Here is a 22138-nt window from a genome sequence, read left to right as displayed (position 1 = left end):
TAGATAGATAGATAGATAGAGGTAAGGTGAGTAGATCAATAAAGTGCCAAAACTTTTGGAGGTGAGTGCAGCGAGCATTTGGATGTCATATGTATATACTGCAGTAATTCTGTGATTCCACTTCATATTGAATAGATAGATAGATAGATAGATAGATAGATAGATAGATAGATAGATAGATAGATAGATAGATAGATAGATAGATAGATAGATAGATAGATAGATAGATAGGGTGCAAACTTCAAAGTTCTCCTCATTGTTGAGTGTTAGGATATATCACGTGTATATTGCAGTAACTTTTTAAGTTAGTTTTTAAGTTTAAGAAAATTTTTAATAAAAAATTCAGAAAGTAATTGCACCCTTATTTCCTTAAGCTTACCTTCAAGCCAATTGTACGTGCAGAATGTACTCATGTTCTATTATCGGTAATGGAACTTCATCGTACAGTCTGACATGGAGGACATACATCATCACACAGTGTGTTATAGAATTCAGCCAAGATTTTAGCAGTCTTGTCTTGAACAATGAGACAAACATTAATCAAGTGGTTCGTCCCTCTCTGGGGAAACCTTTAATGGTTCTGTGTAGAGCCCTAAAAGAGAGGGGTGGGACAGGTAACAGGTCCAAGTAAAACTTTTAGGAAGCAAAGAACCACTAACTATCCATGGAATAATTCTCTAATATATTTTTGAGTGCAAAGGTTTGCACCCTGCAAAGCTCTAAGTAAAGAAATACTTGCTTGATCATATATAAAAAATTCCCAACCTGATTTGAAGAATGAGAATAATTACTTGTGATGATTATGGTAATTAAGGAAAATGTATTTGCCTTCTTTATTCTTGCAAATGGATCCCTCTCCGAGATACTTTTTTAATAATTTTCCACCTTAACATAGGACTGTTATGAAATGTCAAGAGATGATTTGAATCTGAAGCTTGTTTGAATGATGATTAAAAACGTGTCATGATCCTGGCTGAATGCTTCATATTGCATCCCAAGTGGCCACCTGGGTCCCTCAAAAACCTTTCAGCATTGCTATCAAATCCCTCTTTCTTCCAATTCTTCCACCCCAAACATCAGCTCCAGTGGGATCATCCAATCAGATGTCACTTTGCCGTTCTCAAGTGATTCATTAGCTAATTTGTGGCACCCCAATAACTAGAGGTCACTCTAAATGTCTAAATGCCCTAAGGGGAAAGATGTCCACATTTCCCCGGAGAGAGCCTTTCTTTTCCAAAGCAAACAATTCCCACTCAGCCACTGTGGTGTCCCTGACCAGTCTCTGTAGATAATAGCCCTGACGTTGTCAACAAGGAATCTAGAAGACAATGGACTGGAAAACGACACCCTAGAGAGAGAGCAAATTTCAGTGTTCGTTGCTGGTCCTGGATGGGAAGATGACAGGACAAAGTCACTAGAAGGGAAAAAAAACAGGATTTGTTGTGATCGATGAGGTTTCACGAGGGTTGGTGCACCAGCTTCTGTTTGTGTACGGATGATGCCTTTGGTGGTTTCCTTTTGTGGAGAATTATTTCATACACGTCAAAGCTGTTGTCCTATCTTGTACTGGAGGCATTTACAAAGAACTTAATTCACCATCCTGTGTGAGAAAGAGAACGAGAAGCCAAAAAATAGAAGGCTTTCCTTGAAGTGATAAAGCTGGGTTTTATGTGGTAATGAGCCTGACAATAAGCCAGATTTTTTTTCCCACATGTTGTCTGTGTCCAAGGCGTGTAGTGACAAGAGCTGTGAGAAATCAATCTATTCATAAAACATCGAATTAATCAAAACACCCATGCTTAAACCCTTAGAGTGATGTTCTTCTTCGGTTGGACTCTCACATTTCAGCTTAACGTTCGGCTTTGGGGAGTCTGGTGAGTCTGACACCCCTGTTGTGAGACACACTGCTCCTCGGTCTGTGAAACTAGAGCTGGCTGAAGGACTTTCTGCCTGTGGGCTACGAGAAAGAAAACAACCAAAGTAATCACATTACAGCTTCAATCAGCAGATTATAGCACATTTACTGACATTAGAAAATCAAAGTAAATGTGCACTGCCATAATACTATTATGGCCCTGCCTCACCCTTTTGATGAGCGCAGTGTCAATGGAAAAGCTGGGTCTAATTTGTTCTACAGTAGTGGTTTGGGTTGAATTTGCTCAAGCTGGAGGCTGAGAATGTCCTCCTGAGCTTTTTTTTCTGTTCCAGGGTTCAGGTAGAGTTGCATTTTTGGCAATCAAGATGGATAACAGAGACAAGAACCAGCTAGAAACATGGGAACAACTGAGAGGGAGAAAAGAGCATATTTTTGACTTTGAGTCATGAATGTAAGAATAGATGTGAATATGGCTAGCCTACAGCGATGGTATAAGGTGACCAGATGCAGGTGGGATTCTAGGTGGCTTTGGGCAAGAAGACTGGCTTTGGTTTTGTGAGGAAAAAGAACACACACACACACACACACATACACACACATGCATACTTACCGTACCAGTGCCATGAGATCATTTCATTGGGGGTCTTATTCAACCATTGATGCTTTTCCAACTGAGCTTGGCTGGTTTTAGATCTGAACGCTGATAACCGGAAAGATCTGGCAAAGAAAAAAAAGAAGTGTAACTCAGATACACCTCGGTTCAATGCTTTAGGATTTGTCTTTGTCTGTTTTTTGATGTCAAACATGCCCACAACTGCGAGACAATGAAAAGTGAAAAATGTGTACAAATGAAAATTTACTGTTTACTAAGTGTATATGATTCGTTTTAGGTACAGAAAGCTTAGCTTGTGTTAAGCTTAGCTCGATTTTAATGGTGATGCTTTATCACAGAATGAAATTAGAGAAAATGAGAAAGAATGGTGACTCTGTGATCACATGCGTTTCGTGGACGTTCCATAACGTTAAATGTAATTATAAATGGATAAAAATTACTTGAAATACACGTTGTCAATTCCATCCATTTTCTATACCCGCTTTATTCCTAATTAGAGTCACGGGGATTTGCTGGAGCCTGTCCCAGCACACACTGGGCGAAAGGCAGGGGTTGTCGATACCATGTCATTGTTAATTTTTTATAACATGCCCCTACACCCCAGCTATTAAATATTAAATCCATGCTATAAAGTGCTACCTGTATGCATGGGCTCTTTCCTTAGATAAAGCCAGTTTACAAAACACTTAGGTGTGTGGACTGCTGGCTCCCTGACCTCTAGGGGGGCTATTGTCATTTGTTAATGGTGTTTACTTTGTAAATCCTGACTGTTTTCACCTCCTCTCAACCTCTATATCCTTTGCTTGCCCTTACCAAACAGTACAATGAGAAATGCAGATGACCAAATAAGATACGGAAAAAAGACAGAGGACAGTATAAGTGCGTTTGCATAAGAAAGACGGGGAAGATATAGACAGGAAAATATAACTGGAGTGAAGGGGGGGGAAAATGGTTGGAAACAAACAGGTTACTTCAGAAGGTTTCGCTTCTCTTTTCATCAGAGAGGAGGGACACAGGGGTCTGAAGTCAACTTCAAAGCCTGGCTTCTTTTATATTCTGTCTGGAGAGATACAGTTTTCCCTCATCTGCCTCTCAGTGCTTAGCAGCCTTCAGGGTTTACAAGAGGAGCCTCTCACATTCTGACCTGAATTCAGAAGCGCTGTCAGGTCTTTGCTCTAATTTCCTCAGTGGTGTGTTAGTTAAGGGGCTGCGTTAAACTGCAGGTGGACAAACGCAGCGGAAGTGCTGACAGATGGAGGGAACATCTTGGGTGCCTAATGCACTGCGTTCATCTGGTGAATTTTATGGTTGGCAAAGCGACTCAAAGGCTTAAAATATGCTTCAGAGTCAAATTTATTAAAAACACATTGCAAGTGTATAGTAGCGAGACTGAGGCGAAGTTGAATGCTGCACTTTACTACCAATAAAAAAAGTGGTTAGTCGTACTCTGAGGAAAGCTGTAAAATGTATCGAAGCACAAGTTGTAAATGAAAATAAATAGATAAATAAATAACAAGAGAAACCAAGCCAAGATTCCCTCCTTTTTGGCTCAAGTACAATGTGTCTCAGTGTTGGTTTAGGAACAAGGAGTGATGTATGGTGTGAGGGCTGGCCGGACAGCTGGAGTGACCCCCATCAAACCACACACACACTCACACACATACACACACACACAGAGTCCTGCAGCTGTTCAGAAAGGTGACAGTGGAGTGGGTAAAAACAGCAGGGGTTTCAAAAAACCTGTGAGCTGAGTCGTTTGTTTGGAGAATCTCCAGTTCACCCTCAGGAACAACACGTTCTATGAAAACACACAACTTCTCAGCGTCTGCATTCTCACTAATGTCCTGTCAGCTGCGAGAAAATAATAAAGGCTTTCTTAGGCCCTTTCTTACACACGTCTACATGGCTTGAGCTGTGGAAAGGCTAAATGTTTGCTAACTGACTTCCCCTTAGTGTCATGTGTAATGGAGTTATATATTACATACTTTAGAATGTTAATGTTCCTTTCTAAACATAAATAACGCCATTAGCTAATTCACAGATCTTTGACGGTGGCAAAAGGGGGCAACAGACTTAGATGAGATGCCAAATTATGTAGAAGATGGATTGTGCTTGCAGTATATCTGATTTGTTTACACTTTCTTATACTCAAGAGATTTAGCCAGGACTGATACACCGTCCAGGGTGTGTTCGTGCCTTCCATTCCGAGTTCCGATCCAGCATCGAACCCTGACTCGAATAAAGCACTTACTTTAGATGAATGGATATTATTTTGTAGATTATTTTGTAGTCATATTGTTGGATGACAGTGTAAGGTTTCTCTCAACAGTTAGGTTGAAAAAATGACACTGCACTGTTTGACAAGAGAAGGAAAGGGTCAGGCCTTACTGTGACCTTAGCCAGTTTATCTGGAGGGATTATCTGATTCTGGGGTAGAAATCAGGGTGGCAATCGGGGTGGCAAGGTTTAGCTTAGACTGTAGAACCTTTCAAACCCCGCCCACGTTTTTTTCTGGAAATAGTTTAAGCTGGAAAAACAAAACAAAACAAAAATACTCATTTTCCTTCTCTCTTTTCACACAAGCGGTGTATAATAAGCACAATATTATAGCCAAGAGAGCATTTTTGTGCAACTCGAGCCCGCTCTCCTTCCTCCCTCCCTCATTCCCTCGTCTGTTCTATTCTCTCTCTCTCTCTCTCTCTCTCTCTATCATTACACACACTCCCTCACACACACACACACACACACACCCTCACACACTCTGTGCTGCACAGTCGCGTGCTCAGATTGGAAAGGGTGCACATTGTGTTTTTTCCCCCCTCTTTCTCTCCAAAGTGCGGGATAACTGAAGGGAGAAAATGGTGCCAAAGAGCTCGGCTTTATTCCTCACACTGTTTATCTGTTGCTTCACTCAGGAAGGTAAGTCTAGATATTTTTGTGCTGTTGTTATTCTTTCACAAAGCATGTTTGTTTATTGTGAGGCAAAACTTTGTCAGAGCAGAGCGCGCGCGCGTTTCGACAGGGATGCGCGAGAGCCTCCTGAGGGAGAGAGACACTTCGTGTTTTGTTTTGTTTTCATTTTGAACCTGATGTAAAATACACAAAATATTAAGAAAATAAATATGACTCTCGTTTTTTTTTTTTTAAAACGCTTATTAAGTTGACCTGGGCTTACTCTGTTAAGCGGTGTGTGTCTTTCTCGCTTTTGACTGTTCAGGTTCATTTTTTTTTTAAAAAAGTAAAAAACAAAAATAACTCAGCATCAAAGATGGATTTTGACAAGGATTATAGAAAAACCTTGCTTTTATAAGTCCAGTCTGTTATTCAGTGCATTGATGTGGCAATGTGTTGGCACGGGGTTTATTGTTTTATGAGCTAGGCTGCATTTACATTGCAGTTTTGTGGTATCTGATCCCCCACATGGCTCAGTCCTGGAAGATTTTTATCAACACTGGACATTTTAGTGCTATATCAATTTTTTTTAGTGTAGTTGTAAGATTCTGTAACCCATGGCAAAGCTTTTTCCTCTGGTATTACAGCCCTTTTCAGGTGGGATTAGTAAAGCAGCCATCACTTTTCTAGTGTCTCCGGGGTTTTAATCCTGTCTGAATCTTAATAGATGCTCATATGAATGTTTTTATCATGTGTGGATTACGGGAAAAGGTTCTAGACCTCTACAGTATAAAGAAACTCCAGGAAGTTCTCTCGTCGAACCCAGACCCAAGGATTGTATGCGTAGAACAATCCTCTTTAAAAAGGACATTCAAAAGCTTGAGCTTCAGATTTGTAAACACATCCGTCTCCGTGATAAGTTGAGGCATCGCTTACTCTGATCGCCATTACTTCTGACATCGCTACTTGACAGATCAATGACTGGAAAGTTTGTATCATCTCACGAAAATACAATATCAGATATCACGGTATCAGTAGTATTAAGTCTTTGTTTAAGAATACCATTGAATATAGTTTGCATGGCATGTTTATTGTGGACGTTTAATCAAACAGACTTACACAAGGGTTTCGTTGAAGTTATGGAAGCGTGGTACTGTTTTTGTGATTCTGAAGGATAAGAGGATGTTACACTTTATGATGGTCATCTATTTATTCAGTTGTTTTAATCCAAAGCCACTCAGAATTAAGGCAAAATATAATCAAAGTTAGGCAGTGGATTGGGGCAATTTATTTTAGATGAATTATTTTCACTCTCGGTTAATTTACAGTTAATGTTGCTACTCATCCAAGAATGTCCTGAAGGCACAAGATTAGAGCAACTAGACAAAACAAGGCTCCTAATCCATGTTCCACTTCTCTTAACCCTCTCTATATCCATTTTACTCAACAGACCCCTCCCAGAGTCTTGCTCTACCCGTTTCTTTCTCTCTCTCTCTCTCTCTCTCTCTCTCTCTCTCTCTCTTCCCCCTCTGTACCCCTCCCTTCCATCCCGGTACACTGATCAGGGAACACTGATCTCTCCGTAGGCATTTAACAAGTTCCTGTTTTTCCCTTCTGGTCACCTTGGATTAATTAGGCCCCCCTGCTATACCTCCGTCAATCTCAAACCCCATAGCCCATATACAGGACAGCCGTCTGTTTCGGGTTTATTGAGTGGACTGTCATGACGTCCAGCCCCCCTGATAGAGGCCCTTATGACGAAGAGGGTCACCTTGCGCACTTTGCCAGAGAGAGCTGTTTTTCATTGACAAGTCGACACAGATACTGTCATCCTTGATAATGATATTGGGCAGTGCATCAAAACAGGGTTTCTTAATTAGGCTGAGACTGGAGATTGATTCATGTCTTTGTCAGGGGTTTGTATGGTGATGGTTTCATGAGGGATGAGGGGGAAAATGTGTAGAACCTAATAGTCTTTTTATCAACATCTGACACTTGTCCAATATAAGGTTATCTGACTTCAGTTCCATTTAATTGTTGCAAGGTTTCGCAGTGAAAGCAGCAGGATGAAGTTAAATACTGACCACCTTATCCGAAGAGAGTGAGTGTCGCTCGGTCCATATCTGAGCAGCCAAGGATGAAATTGCTCAATGAATAGGTGTACGTTAAAACAAATGAGGAAAAAATACAGTTTTCAGCTAACATAAGACATTTTTTATTAGGCCTGGTTTCTGACACATGGCGGAATTTTTATTTGAATTTAGAAATAAATTAAAAAATGATAATATAAACACAAAAATATTGCAAACGGTTGAATGAAGTGGTCAACCACACATGATCTTTAGAAACAAAAGACGTCAGATTTGTCAGGCGGTCTCTTATAGGTGAAAAATTGCCAGACACAGAGCTTTTGCTGGTTTCACAGCTATTACTGGCAGGGATTGAGAAACATGTGGGTGCAGGAGGGGAGCCAGCTGTGCAGCGTAAGAGTGTGATGTGAATTTTAGATCATGAGCGCTCATTACACCAATACGATGGATATGGACTTGAATAGGAGCTTTGCCAAAGGATGATGGAGACTCAAATACCTTACACCTTTTATTTCTTCTGACAGTTAGGAAATGTGCTTAAAAGTTGTGAAACATTTGGTTGGAAGGACATCAGTTCAAACTCTTCAGTTTTTCTGGGCAGGGTTGATGCTCCATATTCAGACCTCCTGCTTCCGTCTTCCAACTGTGTGGCTGTTCCACAACCTTCTGTCCAGTTCCCAATCTGCTCCTGCTGTGTTGGGAATGTTTAGTAATCTTTTGTATTATTTTTGGAGCAATTTTTACCCAAACAGATCATGGCTTCTTCAGAAGGAGTACCATTTGCTTCACTCTGTTTACTCTCTATACTTTTTTTTTTAACTTTGAAATCACATTATGTCCATTAAAAAAAAATCCAATTACATTTGCATCCAATATGCATATTTGTTTAGAGAGCTTAATTTAATACTGGAATTCAGAGAGTGACATCAGGATCAGTTGACTCATCTACTCATCTACAGCGATGATCATAGCGTACATTTACAAGAACAAAATATCATATGTCATCTGATTACAGTCACGTTTCCATGAGTCACAATGGTGCGGGTAAAGACACAAAGATTTGTTGATGATTTTCTACCACGTGGTATTTGGAAATAGACCATTTACAGCCTCATTGCTCAGCAGCAGACATGGATGAGTAATCTTATTCATAGTCTTAGTCTACAAGATTCAAATCTTGATCAGGAAATATTCAAATCAGGTAATGAACAAATCTGTAATAATTATGAAAGGTTTAGTCACATAGTAAAGAGTGGCTTCTTGATTGGATTCAACACTGGTTTATACTACTTTAAATTTTAACCTTGACCTTAAATTGATGTTGAAGTCTTGAGTTTCAGTTCTTGGCTCCAGGTCCTCCTCGGGCAGTTGTGCAGACGGTGTGGGGGGGATTTTCCTCGTGCCGGTGCAGCTGTGTCGCTTTGTCCACATCGTGTTCCTGCATGAAACTGAATGACAGCCATATTTAAGTAAATCCAGGTCTGATGGAGGCCATGTTTGCCATACACAAGACCTTTTGTTCACTTGAATGTGAGTTATGAGCATATCCATAAGGGTAACTTTCTGTTATATAGTATGACTAATTGGCTTGTGCCAACTGGACACTACCTGACTCATACGTTTTACTGTAGAATTATTGTACTGTTTAGGCTACAACTGTGATCTGTTGTTTTTCTAAAGGACAAACTATACAGTCTTTCGCTTCTGCACTTGTATGGAAACAAGAAAAAAGAGAAAGTGTGGTGGAAAGCTCGATTAGGAGGATTGGCTGTTCTGCCAAGAGGACTGGAATAAGCCAAATAACTTATTATAGATGTAATATCATTGTGCTTCTATTTTGTCCGAGCCCTCTCATACAAATTGGATGATCGACCGGATTCAGGGATCTGCTGCGCATGACAGTAGATTTGTTTTCAAAGATAATTGACTCCCACTGGCTCTTTGTCAGAACTGTTTTAGCTGCTAGTTAGTGGAGTGCAGACTACAGAGAAAACGTTGGCACAAAATGTGCGGGCAGGTTGGTGAAAGGTGAAGTATGTGTAATCAAAAGTTATTGAATAATATATTACGCTTATACTTACATTATTGTTATTATTAATATAGTTATTATTATTATATATTATTGTGTCCTTTGATCATAAGCACTGTTCAGAAGACAGTATGTGCTCTGCTCAGACCCGGTCAGCCATGCCAGCCCTCATTCAGCAGGCTGTTTGATCACGTCCCGAGCCTGAGGCTTGCTGTGCCCAGCCCTCTAAGCCTTGATGAGGCGAGACAGCGACTAGACAGCAGCCATGCTTCCAGTTCCTTCAAATCAACCGCTTCAGAGCGCAGCCAAGACAAAAGGCTCGGGATTCCTGAGCCGAGTGCCACCATGACGCTTTTGAAAGAGCATAATGGAGAGACGATGATACTAGGTGCTCCTGTCTGAGACACAGCTGGTAGGTTTGGAAAAGGGTTGAGATCTTTATCTGTGCTAGCTCGGTCTTATCAGGCCTGCTGAATTAAAAAAAAGGGGAAAAAAATTCTCCCTCACTATCAAGATCATTCCAGAGGCAGAAAGTAAGAAGTAGAAAGTTTTTGTCGGGACAGGATGTAGTGTAGCTTAGTGGAAAAGCTTGGACACGTTTCACTTGGCAGTGGATTTGATAGACTGGGTCTTTTTATGATTCATATTATGGACCCGGCTGCATGTTGGAATTAGCATTGGCTACGGATACAGCGTGGGTTTTGTCTCTTTTATCCAAAAGTTTTTGGATATGACCATTGTTAAGCAAAAAAATGACCACAACAGTCAATGGAATCAGCTCATTTTGGTCAAAGAGGACTACAGAGAGGTTTCGGCCAAACGTTGGATCAGGTTCAGCGCTCGCTTGTTTATTAAAGTCAGTCGTGGAGACTAACCGCGGTAATTGGGCATTAGAGCACGAGGGGGTGAAGAATCTACAGTGGACGCACGCCAATTCTCTCTTTCACTGTATAATTGAAACAGAACAGAAAAAAAATATGAGCCACATTCTCTCCGAGCCTCCACTTTGAACCTCTAAAAGCCGTGAAAGGGAAATGAAATTGGATTTATAACACCGGAACATCCTGTGTTTATTATTGCCTCGCTGGACGCCTCTGACTAATCCAATACTGGAAATTAGAATTCATAGTCGAGTAGTTATATTGCTATTCGAGGCGCAGGATGGACGACTTTATTTCCTTCGTACAAAGATGTTTGTCAGTGCATTTGAATGAAAAAGAAAAGCCAAACATAGAGATAAAAGGCTTTAATTAGCAGGTTATGTCCCTAGTGATGCTTTTAGCTATATCTCCTTATTATTTGCCACGGTTCTAATCAGCTTAACTCCTTTTTTTTTCAATACGCAGTATTAAATGGCCAATCAGTTTTTTGAAGGCTCCATCTGGACCATGTTGTCATGTCTGTCTCTGGCAGGAGGTTGATCTGGGATCTGGAAGAAATCCCAGAGTTGTGTGAGGATTTTTTTTTTTAAAACACCCCCAATGTAGTCTCCTCCAGAACCCCCACCCCCCTCATAAATCTTCTAACATCTTGCCCATGCTTTCTTTTTCTTCTCAACAGCTGCACACACCTGGTACCCTGAGATGGTTTTGATTCTGTGCGAGTGTGTTTGGGTGTAGGAAGAGATCCCTCAGGTTACAGAAATCATCCACTCCTACATTTTCAGCGCTCGAGTCCCCCATCCTCCACACTTTTACAGCTCTCGCTTGTCTTGTGCCCAGATACCACCCCCCCCAACTCAACCACGCGGATTTCCACTCAGCACTTGGCAGGGAGTTTCTCCTGCCACTCCGAGGGGGCACGAAGCTTTAAACCCTTTGTGTAAATAAAATTTTCACTTCGCTTTATCGTAACAGAGGATCCGAAGCATGTCAGTATTTCATACAACCTTTATGCTAATCCTTAAGATTCGATGCAGACTATGAAAGGCAGACTGTTCCACTTTTACTAACCACAGAGCACTCTGAAGTGTGTAGATGTGCGCACATGTGACCGCGCACACGTCTCATTATGCCTTGGGTTGGATGTCAGCGGTTTTTGAAATTCAATGCAGAGTGCATGGCATACTCAAGGAACCCTGACTCCATTTTTAGTGGCCTTTTGCAACAAAAAAGCTGTCAACATGTGACTTTTAGATCCCTCTCCGGTCACCTTAGGCACAAACATGACACGACTTCCTTTTGTCCTTTAATATGGTGTAATCCTGTGAACCTGCACCTTTTAACCCGTCACAGCCATTTCACTCTGTCTCGGGTTACTTTTAACTGCTGCTGTGTTTTTCTTCTCCTGTGTTGACATGTTCCAAAAACATAAATATTTCTCTCAATGCTGGACAAATCATAAATCCATTAGCTAGCTCTTCTTGGCAAGTTAAAGCTCCGGTGAAGTGCGTTACGTCTAAACATACACACCAAATGAAAACATTGGTTTTGAGGACGTCGCTACGGAGTAAGGTATTTTTGTCTCGTCAATTCTGCTTACCCTCAAGGCATCTATAATAAAAAACAAGTAGTCTGGACACTACATTTGCTTCCCAAGGATGCCCGGTCTACTGATTTGTCCACCTCGTCTCAAAATGTTTCTCTCTAAACCTTACAAATGTACCATCCATTTTCGCCAACACTTTGATTCTTTTACTCCAGAGACTTGAGATTGAGTTTATACAGTTGAGTAAATATTAGACAAGCACTTGTAGCCACTCGGCAGAGCCGGCCTCTCGAATAAACACAGAATTTGCTTTCTCTAAAATGTCAAATTACTAAATGTCATCCCAAACCACATAAACAGGCTGCCCTTCTCTCTTTGGAGCTTATCATGTTTGAGGTTGGCCTTTAAATAGAGAGCAGACTGAAAGCTAGAGCAAGCCTTCACAAGTTCAAAGAGTGTGGCTACTTACTATGCATGTTGGTGCTCATCCTTAAAAAAATAAATAAATAAAAAAGACGTGCATTGTTTCTATACACGGGAAAAGTCCTAATCTGACGTTAGACCAAATTCCACTGCCGACATGGCTAAAGATTTAAACGCGATTAGATTGAATACAAGGTATAAACATTTGCAAACATTGGTCATATACTGCTCATGCTGGTCTTCTGGGATAAATTGACCAGAGACAGTGATAAGTTTTTTAGAAGCGTAGGCAAATCATAAATTCATTGGCTAGTTCACCAGGTAATGGACAATATGCAGTCTTTGGATGTCCCATGACTTTATTTAATCTTTTCCTGGTAGTATATCTGATGAATAAGCTACTACTGAGAAACTTAAAAATAAAGGTCCTGAAATTTTCTTCGTCCGAGTGTATGGTTCTTCTTCATCCATGGATATTTCCATTGCACGAAAGGCTCTTTGTAGTGAAAACAGGTTCTTTAGAGTATACTCCATGGTACTAAGAAAAAAGGGGTTTCTTTAAGAACCATTTACCGAAAGGTCTGTGGCGTTACTTTGGTTCTTCCTGACACCTTTATTTTTAGCAAGAAAGGTTTTCTGTAGAAGCCTAAAATGCCATTTCAGGGAAAGTTAGGGAAACCGTTGAAGAACCCTTTATTTCTAATAATGTAACTTAAATTTAAAACAACCCCTCGTTATTCACAACTCAATCCTCTTCCAAGACAGGCTCCAGTGTGGCAGATTTTATTCATTCGTAAGCAACATTAGCATTCGGAGTCTGGCATGGTGGGCGTATTACTCTTTCTTGTACGAGAACCCTCGACAAACCTCGAGCAGCCCTCCCTGGCACTCCGGCACGGTGCCAACATCCTGCCACCACCATCCGTCTCTCCGCTCCCTCACAGGCTCCCTGTAGATCTCATAATCAAGCACAATGAGTTTGTAATGGCACATCCACTACGTAGAGATGAGCTTACATATGCCCATGCATATTCATGTGTGTTTCCCCCCACACAGACCACCGACTGCTGTAGAAGGAATTCACTCCCTTTGTTCTTCTCCTCAACCACTGACAATTGAATAATTACATCTGGCATGATGGTTTGTTTAGGACAGCTTTCGCACGGAACAAAAAAACAAGTTTTTTTCTGCTATAGTCTCAGAGAGGAGATGTCCGAATTAGTAATAGAATTAGTCCAAACTTGATAATAAACATAATCAGTGAGTCACACGGACAACTAAATCTTTGTTTAGTGACAAACAAACAACAAAAACTCTATACTTGTGTTATGTTTAATCAGTAGCCCATATGCTGCACTGTAGCTGGTGAATATATAAATATATAGTCTGTGAAAGTCATGTGAGATGGTACAAATGCTTGGGAGCTCTTTGTTATAAAGTATTTATTAGTTATACCTGTGGTAGCATCAGGTCCCTGTTACTGGATGAAGGAGGAGAACCCAATATAACCATTATATATATAAAATCCCAGCACTCATATTTCATTACTCCTGGTAATAAATATCCGGTCACACATTTTTTTTCCAAGTATGGCGACAGTACAGGAAGCTTTTCTATCACCTCCCACCAAAATCATGTAGAAACTCAAGACAATAAAATATCAGCCATGTTGAAAAGAGATTATGGGGGTTTTAGTTTTAGGTAAGCCTACATACAGCCTACGTACATGTTATGTCATTGTGCTCTTTTATTGATCGAGCCCATCCTGCACAACCACAAGTCCTCCTACGAAGGCTTATAGTAAAGCAGATATGCCTTCTGTTATAGTAAATGGAGTATGGAGTAATGTTCACATGGAACTTTGTGTACATTGTGGAGAGACTCTCACATCAGATCATATCATAAATATTACAGATGTTCTCCAGGTAGTGTATCTGGATAGCCTAGATAACAAATAGTACTTCAAATAAATTGCATTATTTATTCACACCTATGCCAGCATCAAGACCATCGCCATTGATGCAAATTGGTCACTTCTGTATATTTCCACTTGGACTGTAAAATATCCATCTATCACTTCCTTTCAAACCAATTAACTTGTTACTTTATAATCAGGTTATTTTCCACTGCTGTTGAAGATACACAGTTCTGTAGCAGACTTACGGTAAACTGCATCCATGACTTCTGAGCATTCCTTTAAAACAGACATTTGTTGGGAAGCATGACTCAGAGCGGTGTGTTGATGTGATTATTTGTAAAAAGAGATGGCCGAAGGTAAGTGTTCAAATGTGAGGAAGAGTTTTCTATCATGTACAAACAGCAGTATCGAATTTCAGACCTTTACCCCAAAAACAACTTGATTGTGTTTTCTTGACGTTTTTATCGATCTGTTTTATTTAATATGTGATATCATGCGATGTTTAACCCACGCTTTCGGATCTCGACGGGTCAGTATGTCTGCAGGGCATCGAAGCGAAACAAACACTAATGTGAGTTGCTGGTCTTGAATAATGATGCGGTATCACTGTAGCAAAGTGCCTGAAGGCATGATATTTAACCTTAGGTTGCTGTTTCTGATGCCGGGAATCCACCAGAGAGATCCAGTCCTCTAGGGACATCTTACTAAAGCTGCATTGTTTGAAATGAATCTTCTGCAAAAGCTTGATCGCAAAAGAAAAAAAAAGAATCACAAGGCTGTTGAAGTGAGTGATAATGTAGTTCTATTTGATTTAATAAAGGGAATGACTGACAAGTAGATATCGCACCTGTCCGTGAAGCAGACCTTTGTGGGGTTTTTGTCTCCAGGGCTGGAAAAGAAATGAAATTAGATCAGCAGTTTTTATAGAAGGAAATTGTTTGCTATAAATAAAAACTGTTTTTAAATGTTTATAAAAATAATAAAATATATATATATATATATGTAGTACAATTTAAAGTTAAATAAGTTTAATATATATATATTTTTTTATTTTTTATTTTTATTTTTTTATCTAACAAGCCAAAACAGTATTATTAGTATTTATTTATTTATTTATTTATTTATTTGTTTGTTTGTTTGTTTGTTTTGCAACAAGCTTCATTTTGTTTTTGTGATGATTCAGAGTAGAAAAAATAGATGGGGTGTCAATATTTATGCACAGCCCTGTCTACAGACACCATGAAAAGTGCTCCCATCCATTACGTTTTTGTTTTGCAATTTCACAGTCAGTTGTGCTCTTTTAAATGAGTCTGAAAATCACATAAAAACTTAATTATTCTTTTATTTTTGTGTGTTTTGTTTACCCGCTCATTTTCTGCACTGTAAATACCAGGAAGGTTGTTTTTTTTTTTTTTGGTACATTATTGATTACTGGTGTTATTGGCTACCAGAAAGAGGGCGGGGTTATACATTTGTAATTATATTATACACTGAGTGCAGGTATATTTTCCAGAAAACATCTGTTAGTCAAATCTAGTTTGGTTTTTAGGAATCAATCTTTGGTGAAGAAAATGTCTTTGGTGAAAGAAACATTTTAACCTTAGTTTTTTATATTTTTAAAAACAAGCCGAGTGAAAAGCAGCACTTCTGAGAGCAGTCTATCTACTTGGGAAGTTAAATGTTCCTCACACTGTGTGAAAATTCCAGGCTTTAGACTGAAGAGTGTTTTAATGGACCAGAAAGTTAGCTAAATCTCGCTTTAGGGTGAATAAAAGAACCATTTTAGCGTATCCTGTGGCTCGCAAATTATACAGACACCCAAGCCTTCTTTTTTTTTCTTTATGGTACTGAGTCTTTCTTAGTGGTTGTTTTATTTATGCCTTTTATCTTTAGTGTTTAACCCCTTGCCCTGAAGGTGTTAACTTACCGAGACACTCTCACAGGACTGCCAGCTGTCCCTGGCGGATGAAATTTACAGCACGGTTCTTGAAAGTTGCCATAAGAAAGTGGAATTTTGCTTGACTCAAACACATGGGAGCAGGGTTAGGTCTGGGTCCGGGATGAATCAGACTCTCCAAATGTTATTGTTGTGAGACGAAAGGGTGTGTGAGGCAAAATTGTAAGCACAATATTATAATAATAATAATAATAATAATAATAATACAACCTGATTTTTCTACAGCCAGGCCAGAGTGTAAGAATAGGGATTGTGTAAATGTCCAGCAGCGATTGTGTAGTCTGTCCTGCAGCATGCACTCGACTTTAATCACCTAGCATTCCACTACAATCAACATCGCTATACACAAATCTTTTTTAGCACCTGTCTGGACACCGGTGTCCATTTTTTCTTTTTATGATCACAGCTACAGCCTCACGGTCATTTCACTTTGAATCGGCACATTTGCATCTCCCTTTCTTCCTCCGCCTATGAAGGCCCGTCATTTTTCAAACTCTATAAGAGGGTCGTAACCTCTGTGGTCAGGCTGGATCTTCTCATTAAGCCTGGCCATAAACTTCATTTATATGCAAATATTCATTAAAGTAAAGACTTGAGCGACAGAAAGTCTGACTTTTATAGCCATTCCAAGATGTAACATGCTTGAATTAACTTAAGATATTTAAATGTAAATCTTCAGTCATTTTGAAAGAACAGCTCAATGCAGGACAGAACATTTTTATCGAGCCATTGTCGATTTTTTGTTCCCTGGAGATATATATATATATATATATATATATATATATATATATATATATATATATATATATATATATATATATATATGGCTTCAAAATTTCCTCTAAGTCAGATATGGGAGCTTACTGTGTCTATTTCTTCTGACACGGCTCGTTTGATGGTTTCACACAGCAATATTATGCGTCCCACAGAGCACATAAACCGACCATTCATGATAAAAATGTCAACACAGATGGCATGGACTTACAGACAGCGTACTGTGATTAAGTCCTCCCAGCTGCGTTTCTCAAGATTTAGCATTAAGTCATGCACGTCCTGCTCAGGCTTTTTCGTCAGAGCTTCGTTTGAAGACGGAAGACGGAAGAAGGTTGTCCGACTCATCTTTTCTAGACCGCATCCTGTCTAGTCATTGTTTTATTAAAAAGGCGCAGATTACATCCAGGGATTTTCCCAAAGAATTAAATGCCGTCTTGGATGACCTTTTTAATAACTTTGCTGCCTCATTCCCTCTGATTAACCTGCAGTCACCAAACCTGTGAGGTAAATCTATTAGTCTGATATAAGGCTATTTATCTTAGTCTTGTCTGGAAGCTATGACATTCTCTGAAAAGGAAGTTTAACCCCATAATGCAGATGAAGTGACTCAGAACCTTTATGAATAAATAAATCGAAACAAGCTGTGAAAATCCAGCTAATATTGGATTATGCTACATTATTGACATTATTGATCACTCCACATGACCGCCCAGATTATGAGCTGTGAATTATACATGTTTCCAGAAGCTCCACAGTTAGATACCACTAATTCCTCTTTCTTGGGGGTCACCTGCAAGAATACACCTCACTTGGTCGGGGTGCTAGCATGCTAGCTTGTCTTTCTTTCCTCTTACATTGTCACATTTAGCGTGGGTTTACCTTAACAGGCCATCTAGCAGACCAGCGTTCTTTGGTTTGTCCATTTCTTAAGTTCTTAAGTAAAGAACCCATTCAGAAAGAATCATTAAGAGCCCTTGAGGAAACCCCAAATGATAATTTTTTTAGACGTCAAAGTTCGCTACTAGGAACTGTTTTTATCCATCGTTTATCCAAAACAGTCCATATTTTTCTTCATATAAAGTATACACACTTTAAAACTGAGACTAATCCCCATTTTCATGTCCAAATACGCTACTCATAACACCACACGGCCTGCAAACATGGCCACCAAGGACTCTTAATCCCATCACTCATGTTCCAACGCACCTGATTACTAATCACAAGGACCTGCGCGCTATCAAACCCAGCAGTATTTAAGGACTCCCATTCATCATGAAGTATGTATAGTTCTTCTATGCTTTGGATCTGGTTGTAAGATTTCTGTAGCTGTTGTGTACCTTCATTTGGTTCTGTATCTGCATCCAGACACATTTTGAAAAACATTTTTTAATGAAACGGAAACACACATATGAATCTTTATAATTCTTTGATGGTTCTTGACACAGTTTCTAAAGGAAACTGCTTTTAAAGGTAAAGTCTGACCCAGAATCTACCACCACTGTGCTGTGTTTAGTAAAATGCACTTCATTCCAATGCTAATACATGTACAGTCTTCCTCAGGGTATTTTATATAGTTAAAGGTTCTTAACTTTCAAACGGGTCTTACTTTGAACCCTCTCTGCAGGGGCAACTCTTTGTATGAACCCTCATGCATTTCCCTAGAGGGACATACTAAAAAAAATCCTTCCTTTTTTCGTAAGCGTACTGTAGTATTGCATGTTGCAATCTCTTAACATTGGATATTAAAAATGTGTATTTAAAAAATACAATTTGTCACAATCGTGTTAATTTTTTGACAAACAATGAAATCAAACTGATCCAGGAACCTTGCCGTAGCTGCTTCCTGTTAAAAAAAAAAAAAAAAAAAGTCAACAGGTCCAGTGGGCGGGTGACTCAGCTACAGCACAGCAGGTTAGCTCCACCCCCAGCTGACCAGCATCTGCTCATGCAGCTGACGGCTGGAAGCGTGATATCAACAGGAGATACTGCAACAAGCCGCTCACATTGAAAATATCAGGTGATTAATTTAGGGAAGAAAAACGAGCATGAGGTGGTGCAAAGAGGTCTGTGATATAAGATGTCTAGAAATGAGTGAAGATGATGGACTTGTGATATAGTCGCTTTTCATTTATGTGCCTTTATGGTGTAAGTCTCCTCACTGTGATTACAGTATAAAAGTTTTAAGCTGGACCTAAAGGGGCTGATTATTAGTTCTGTCCGAATCAGAGACTGCTCCATGTAGAACTCTTTTATATGGATAAGAAATCTATGTAAAAAAAAAAACTATTGAGGAGCAAAGATGCAGTTTAAAACAAACTTTTTAAACAAAACATGATGTTCTCCGATTTAGATAGGAGTTTGTTGGCTGATTTTCAAAAGATTTGATTTCTGGCAAGAACTGTTTTCATGTCCATTTTAATAGTTTTTTTTTTTTTAGCTATTATCTACTTCCTCAGCAATGAATCATTCAGTAGACCCTCTGTGAGTATTTTAAATATCCAGAGGCAACACATCTCAAGAGGAAGCGGAAATTCGCTTTAATTGCAGGCTTGATCAAAGAGCACGTAGATTGCTCTTTTTAATGCACCGTTGACATTAATGGTGTTGACAATAAATCAAACCTCATTGAACCAGAAGTAGGAGTATCTAATGACGTGCAGATTCCTGAAGCCTTGCCCAAGGAGGGAGAAAAAAAGATGTCAGTCTTCAAGTTTTCAATGGATCCCCAAACAAACAGAATTCTGGATTGGGGCCAGAACTGCAGGGTGGTGGGAGCAGTGAATGGTGGGATTGATGGAGGATAAACAAACTGGCATGGACTTCACACGGAGACTGTTTCAAGAGCCTAGTAGCTTTTACCTATCAGCCAAAAAAAGACTAATGATCAGATCTGTCCATGATGTCTTCCAACTGGCTTTTATTTGAAGGCGTCTCCGTAAAACAGACATCGCTTAACAGTGAAATTCACTGGAATCCAAAGCTTAATTGGAGCTTAATTTAAAAATCTGGAACCTAGGTCAGAGGACGAATGAACATTATTAGCGTCCAACATTTCAGCAACACACTATCGATAATACAAGCTGATACTGATATTGTACAAATTCTATTGTTTCGCTTTGAGACTCTCACAAAGGGATTGCTGTCAGGCCTCGATGAAGACTAATGAAATGTTTTCCTTTAGGGTTGCCTTGGCTGAAAGATCAAGGAGATCTTTGGTCTTTATCTTTGAACTCCATGTTTCAAAGAGATACTTAAAGATTAAGGGCCTCTCCTCGCCTGTCCGCAATATTAGACGCTGTTAAAAGATCACTTGTGCATCAGAGCACGTAGAGCAGATCATCCAGAATTATGGCAAATTGAAAATTGATTTTAGTTAACTAACGGATGAAAAAGGATCGTATCATAAGTGTTGGCGTCATTCTAATTGGTTGTTCTCTTTCTGATTTTATTCCATATTTATTTTTCAAAATAAAAATTTGTTCTGCTGGGTTTTTTAGTTTAGTTTTTTAGTAATCTAAACATGGTCAAATAAAAACATAAAGGAGAAATTATTACAAGAATAACCATCCAGAAACCTTGAGGGAGTAATAATTTTAGGACAGAACAGACCTAAAGTGAAGATTCCAGGTGGAAAACATCAGAACTCGGACAAACCATGCTGCCTTGTAGGTTACATAGCTTTAAATTACTGCTGTCACTTTCCCAGCATGCACCTCGGTCAGTTCCGGCCTGTCTCTGACTGAGGTGGTAGAAAGCAAAAGAAATCTCTGCAATGAGATTAAAATACCAGGCAAGATGCAAAGGCTTGCGCTTGTCACTCATAGTGCGTGAGGTCTTCCCAGTAAACAAGGACTTCCCATGACCTGTTGCTTTCTCGGCAGCCCAGACTACCCTCACAAATCATAGACAAGTTTCTCTCGGAGCAGGTGTGAATGGGGGGTCAGTCAACTTCTCCAGCTGCGTCTGTCCTTTATGTAGCAATCTGAGAGGCAGATAAGACTCGACCTTTGGTTCCCGACTGTTAAACTCTATCATCTTCAGCACGTGGTGATCCATCACAGCTTTGTTGGGAAGAGGTCCTCTGGGAAGAGCAAGACCAGAACAGGAAAGTAGTTTCTGCTTAGTGTCTTAAAGGTTGAGTACCGTTGCTGTCCAAGGATTATCACATTGCCCAAGAAAGTAAACAGGACTCGATGGATACACACTATGTCTGTCTTCCATTGTAAAACTGTGTTGTTATAAGAAGCAGAGCAAATTTGTTGGGCCATTACATCTGGCACCATTAGCCTGCTTGGACATATAGGGAGCTTAAGGGGAACAAAAGTTCATGTCAACAGAACTTGGTGCTTGAGAAGAATAATACTGCCTTAAATTTGGAGCACATGGAAAAGGAGAAAGCCATGTTAGGACATCATTTGAAGAGAAAATCCTATGAAAATAGGGTTTATAAACCCTGGGCTGACCACAGATCAACAGCTAGATTTTAACTTTGTCCAGTTTCTTATATAGCAGCACTATAAATCAAGAGCTAACATCTTTCCTCAGTGCCCAAACTTCTACTCTCAGAGTCGGCTGAAGCTGCTAAGTCTCCCCCTAGGCTACGGTTTTCTCGCCTTGTGCTCCAACATGATCAAAACCTCTTGACATGAAACGGCATGATCACTTTAGAGTCACTCTTACCACTACCCCGGCTAACCTCAACCCCTTAAAGCTAATAGAAATAAAAGATTAGAGCTGAAAGCACTGGAGACCATCTCATTAGTCAAGTCAAGGGTTAGCGAAAGGGAGGAACCGGGCACATAGTATCGCACTATCCTCATTAGCGAGCGTGTGCACCTGTGATCACTCGGCTATTCTCTTTGAGGGCGTTCAGGCCAACCCTGCAGGAGGGCAACATGTATCCATGCAGAGGAGCAGCCACCTCTCCACCCTCACAACCCCCACACCCCTCTGAAGGATTTGATAAAAGGCATGATAGGACATGAAATTGTGCCTTTGTTGCTTACTCGTTACAGCCTGTGCCAAAGACTTGAGCAGGGTCCGCAACTCACACTTGGCATCACAGGATCTTCTGGGACTTCCACTGAGGGTGATTTGCCAGGTCTGGAATTGAAACCAAGGATGGTCATTGGCTAGAAT

The 22138-nt window shown here is 39.9% G+C and overlaps 1 protein-coding gene across 2 annotated transcripts in view; it reads left to right on the top strand.

The window, feature by feature from the left end:
- Positions 1 to 5227: 5227 nt before the first annotated feature.
- Positions 5228 to 22138, top strand: part of mcama (melanoma cell adhesion molecule a) — a 40383-nt gene continuing 23472 nt past the window's right edge. For both annotated transcript variants that reach the window (XM_058383809.1, XM_058383810.1), the window contains exon 1: positions 5228 to 5408. In XM_058383809.1, coding sequence (XP_058239792.1) covers positions 5348 to 5408 — 61 coding nt within the window. In that variant the 5' untranslated portion in view covers positions 5228 to 5347. The remainder of the gene's footprint in view (positions 5409 to 22138) is intronic.

Source organism: Hemibagrus wyckioides, linkage group LG28 (assembly GCF_019097595.1).
Source record: "Hemibagrus wyckioides isolate EC202008001 linkage group LG28, SWU_Hwy_1.0, whole genome shotgun sequence".
Taxonomy (NCBI): domain Eukaryota; kingdom Metazoa; phylum Chordata; class Actinopteri; order Siluriformes; family Bagridae; genus Hemibagrus; species Hemibagrus wyckioides.
Note: the sequence above shows the minus strand (reverse complement) of the source record. Positions and strands in the feature narration are given on the sequence as shown.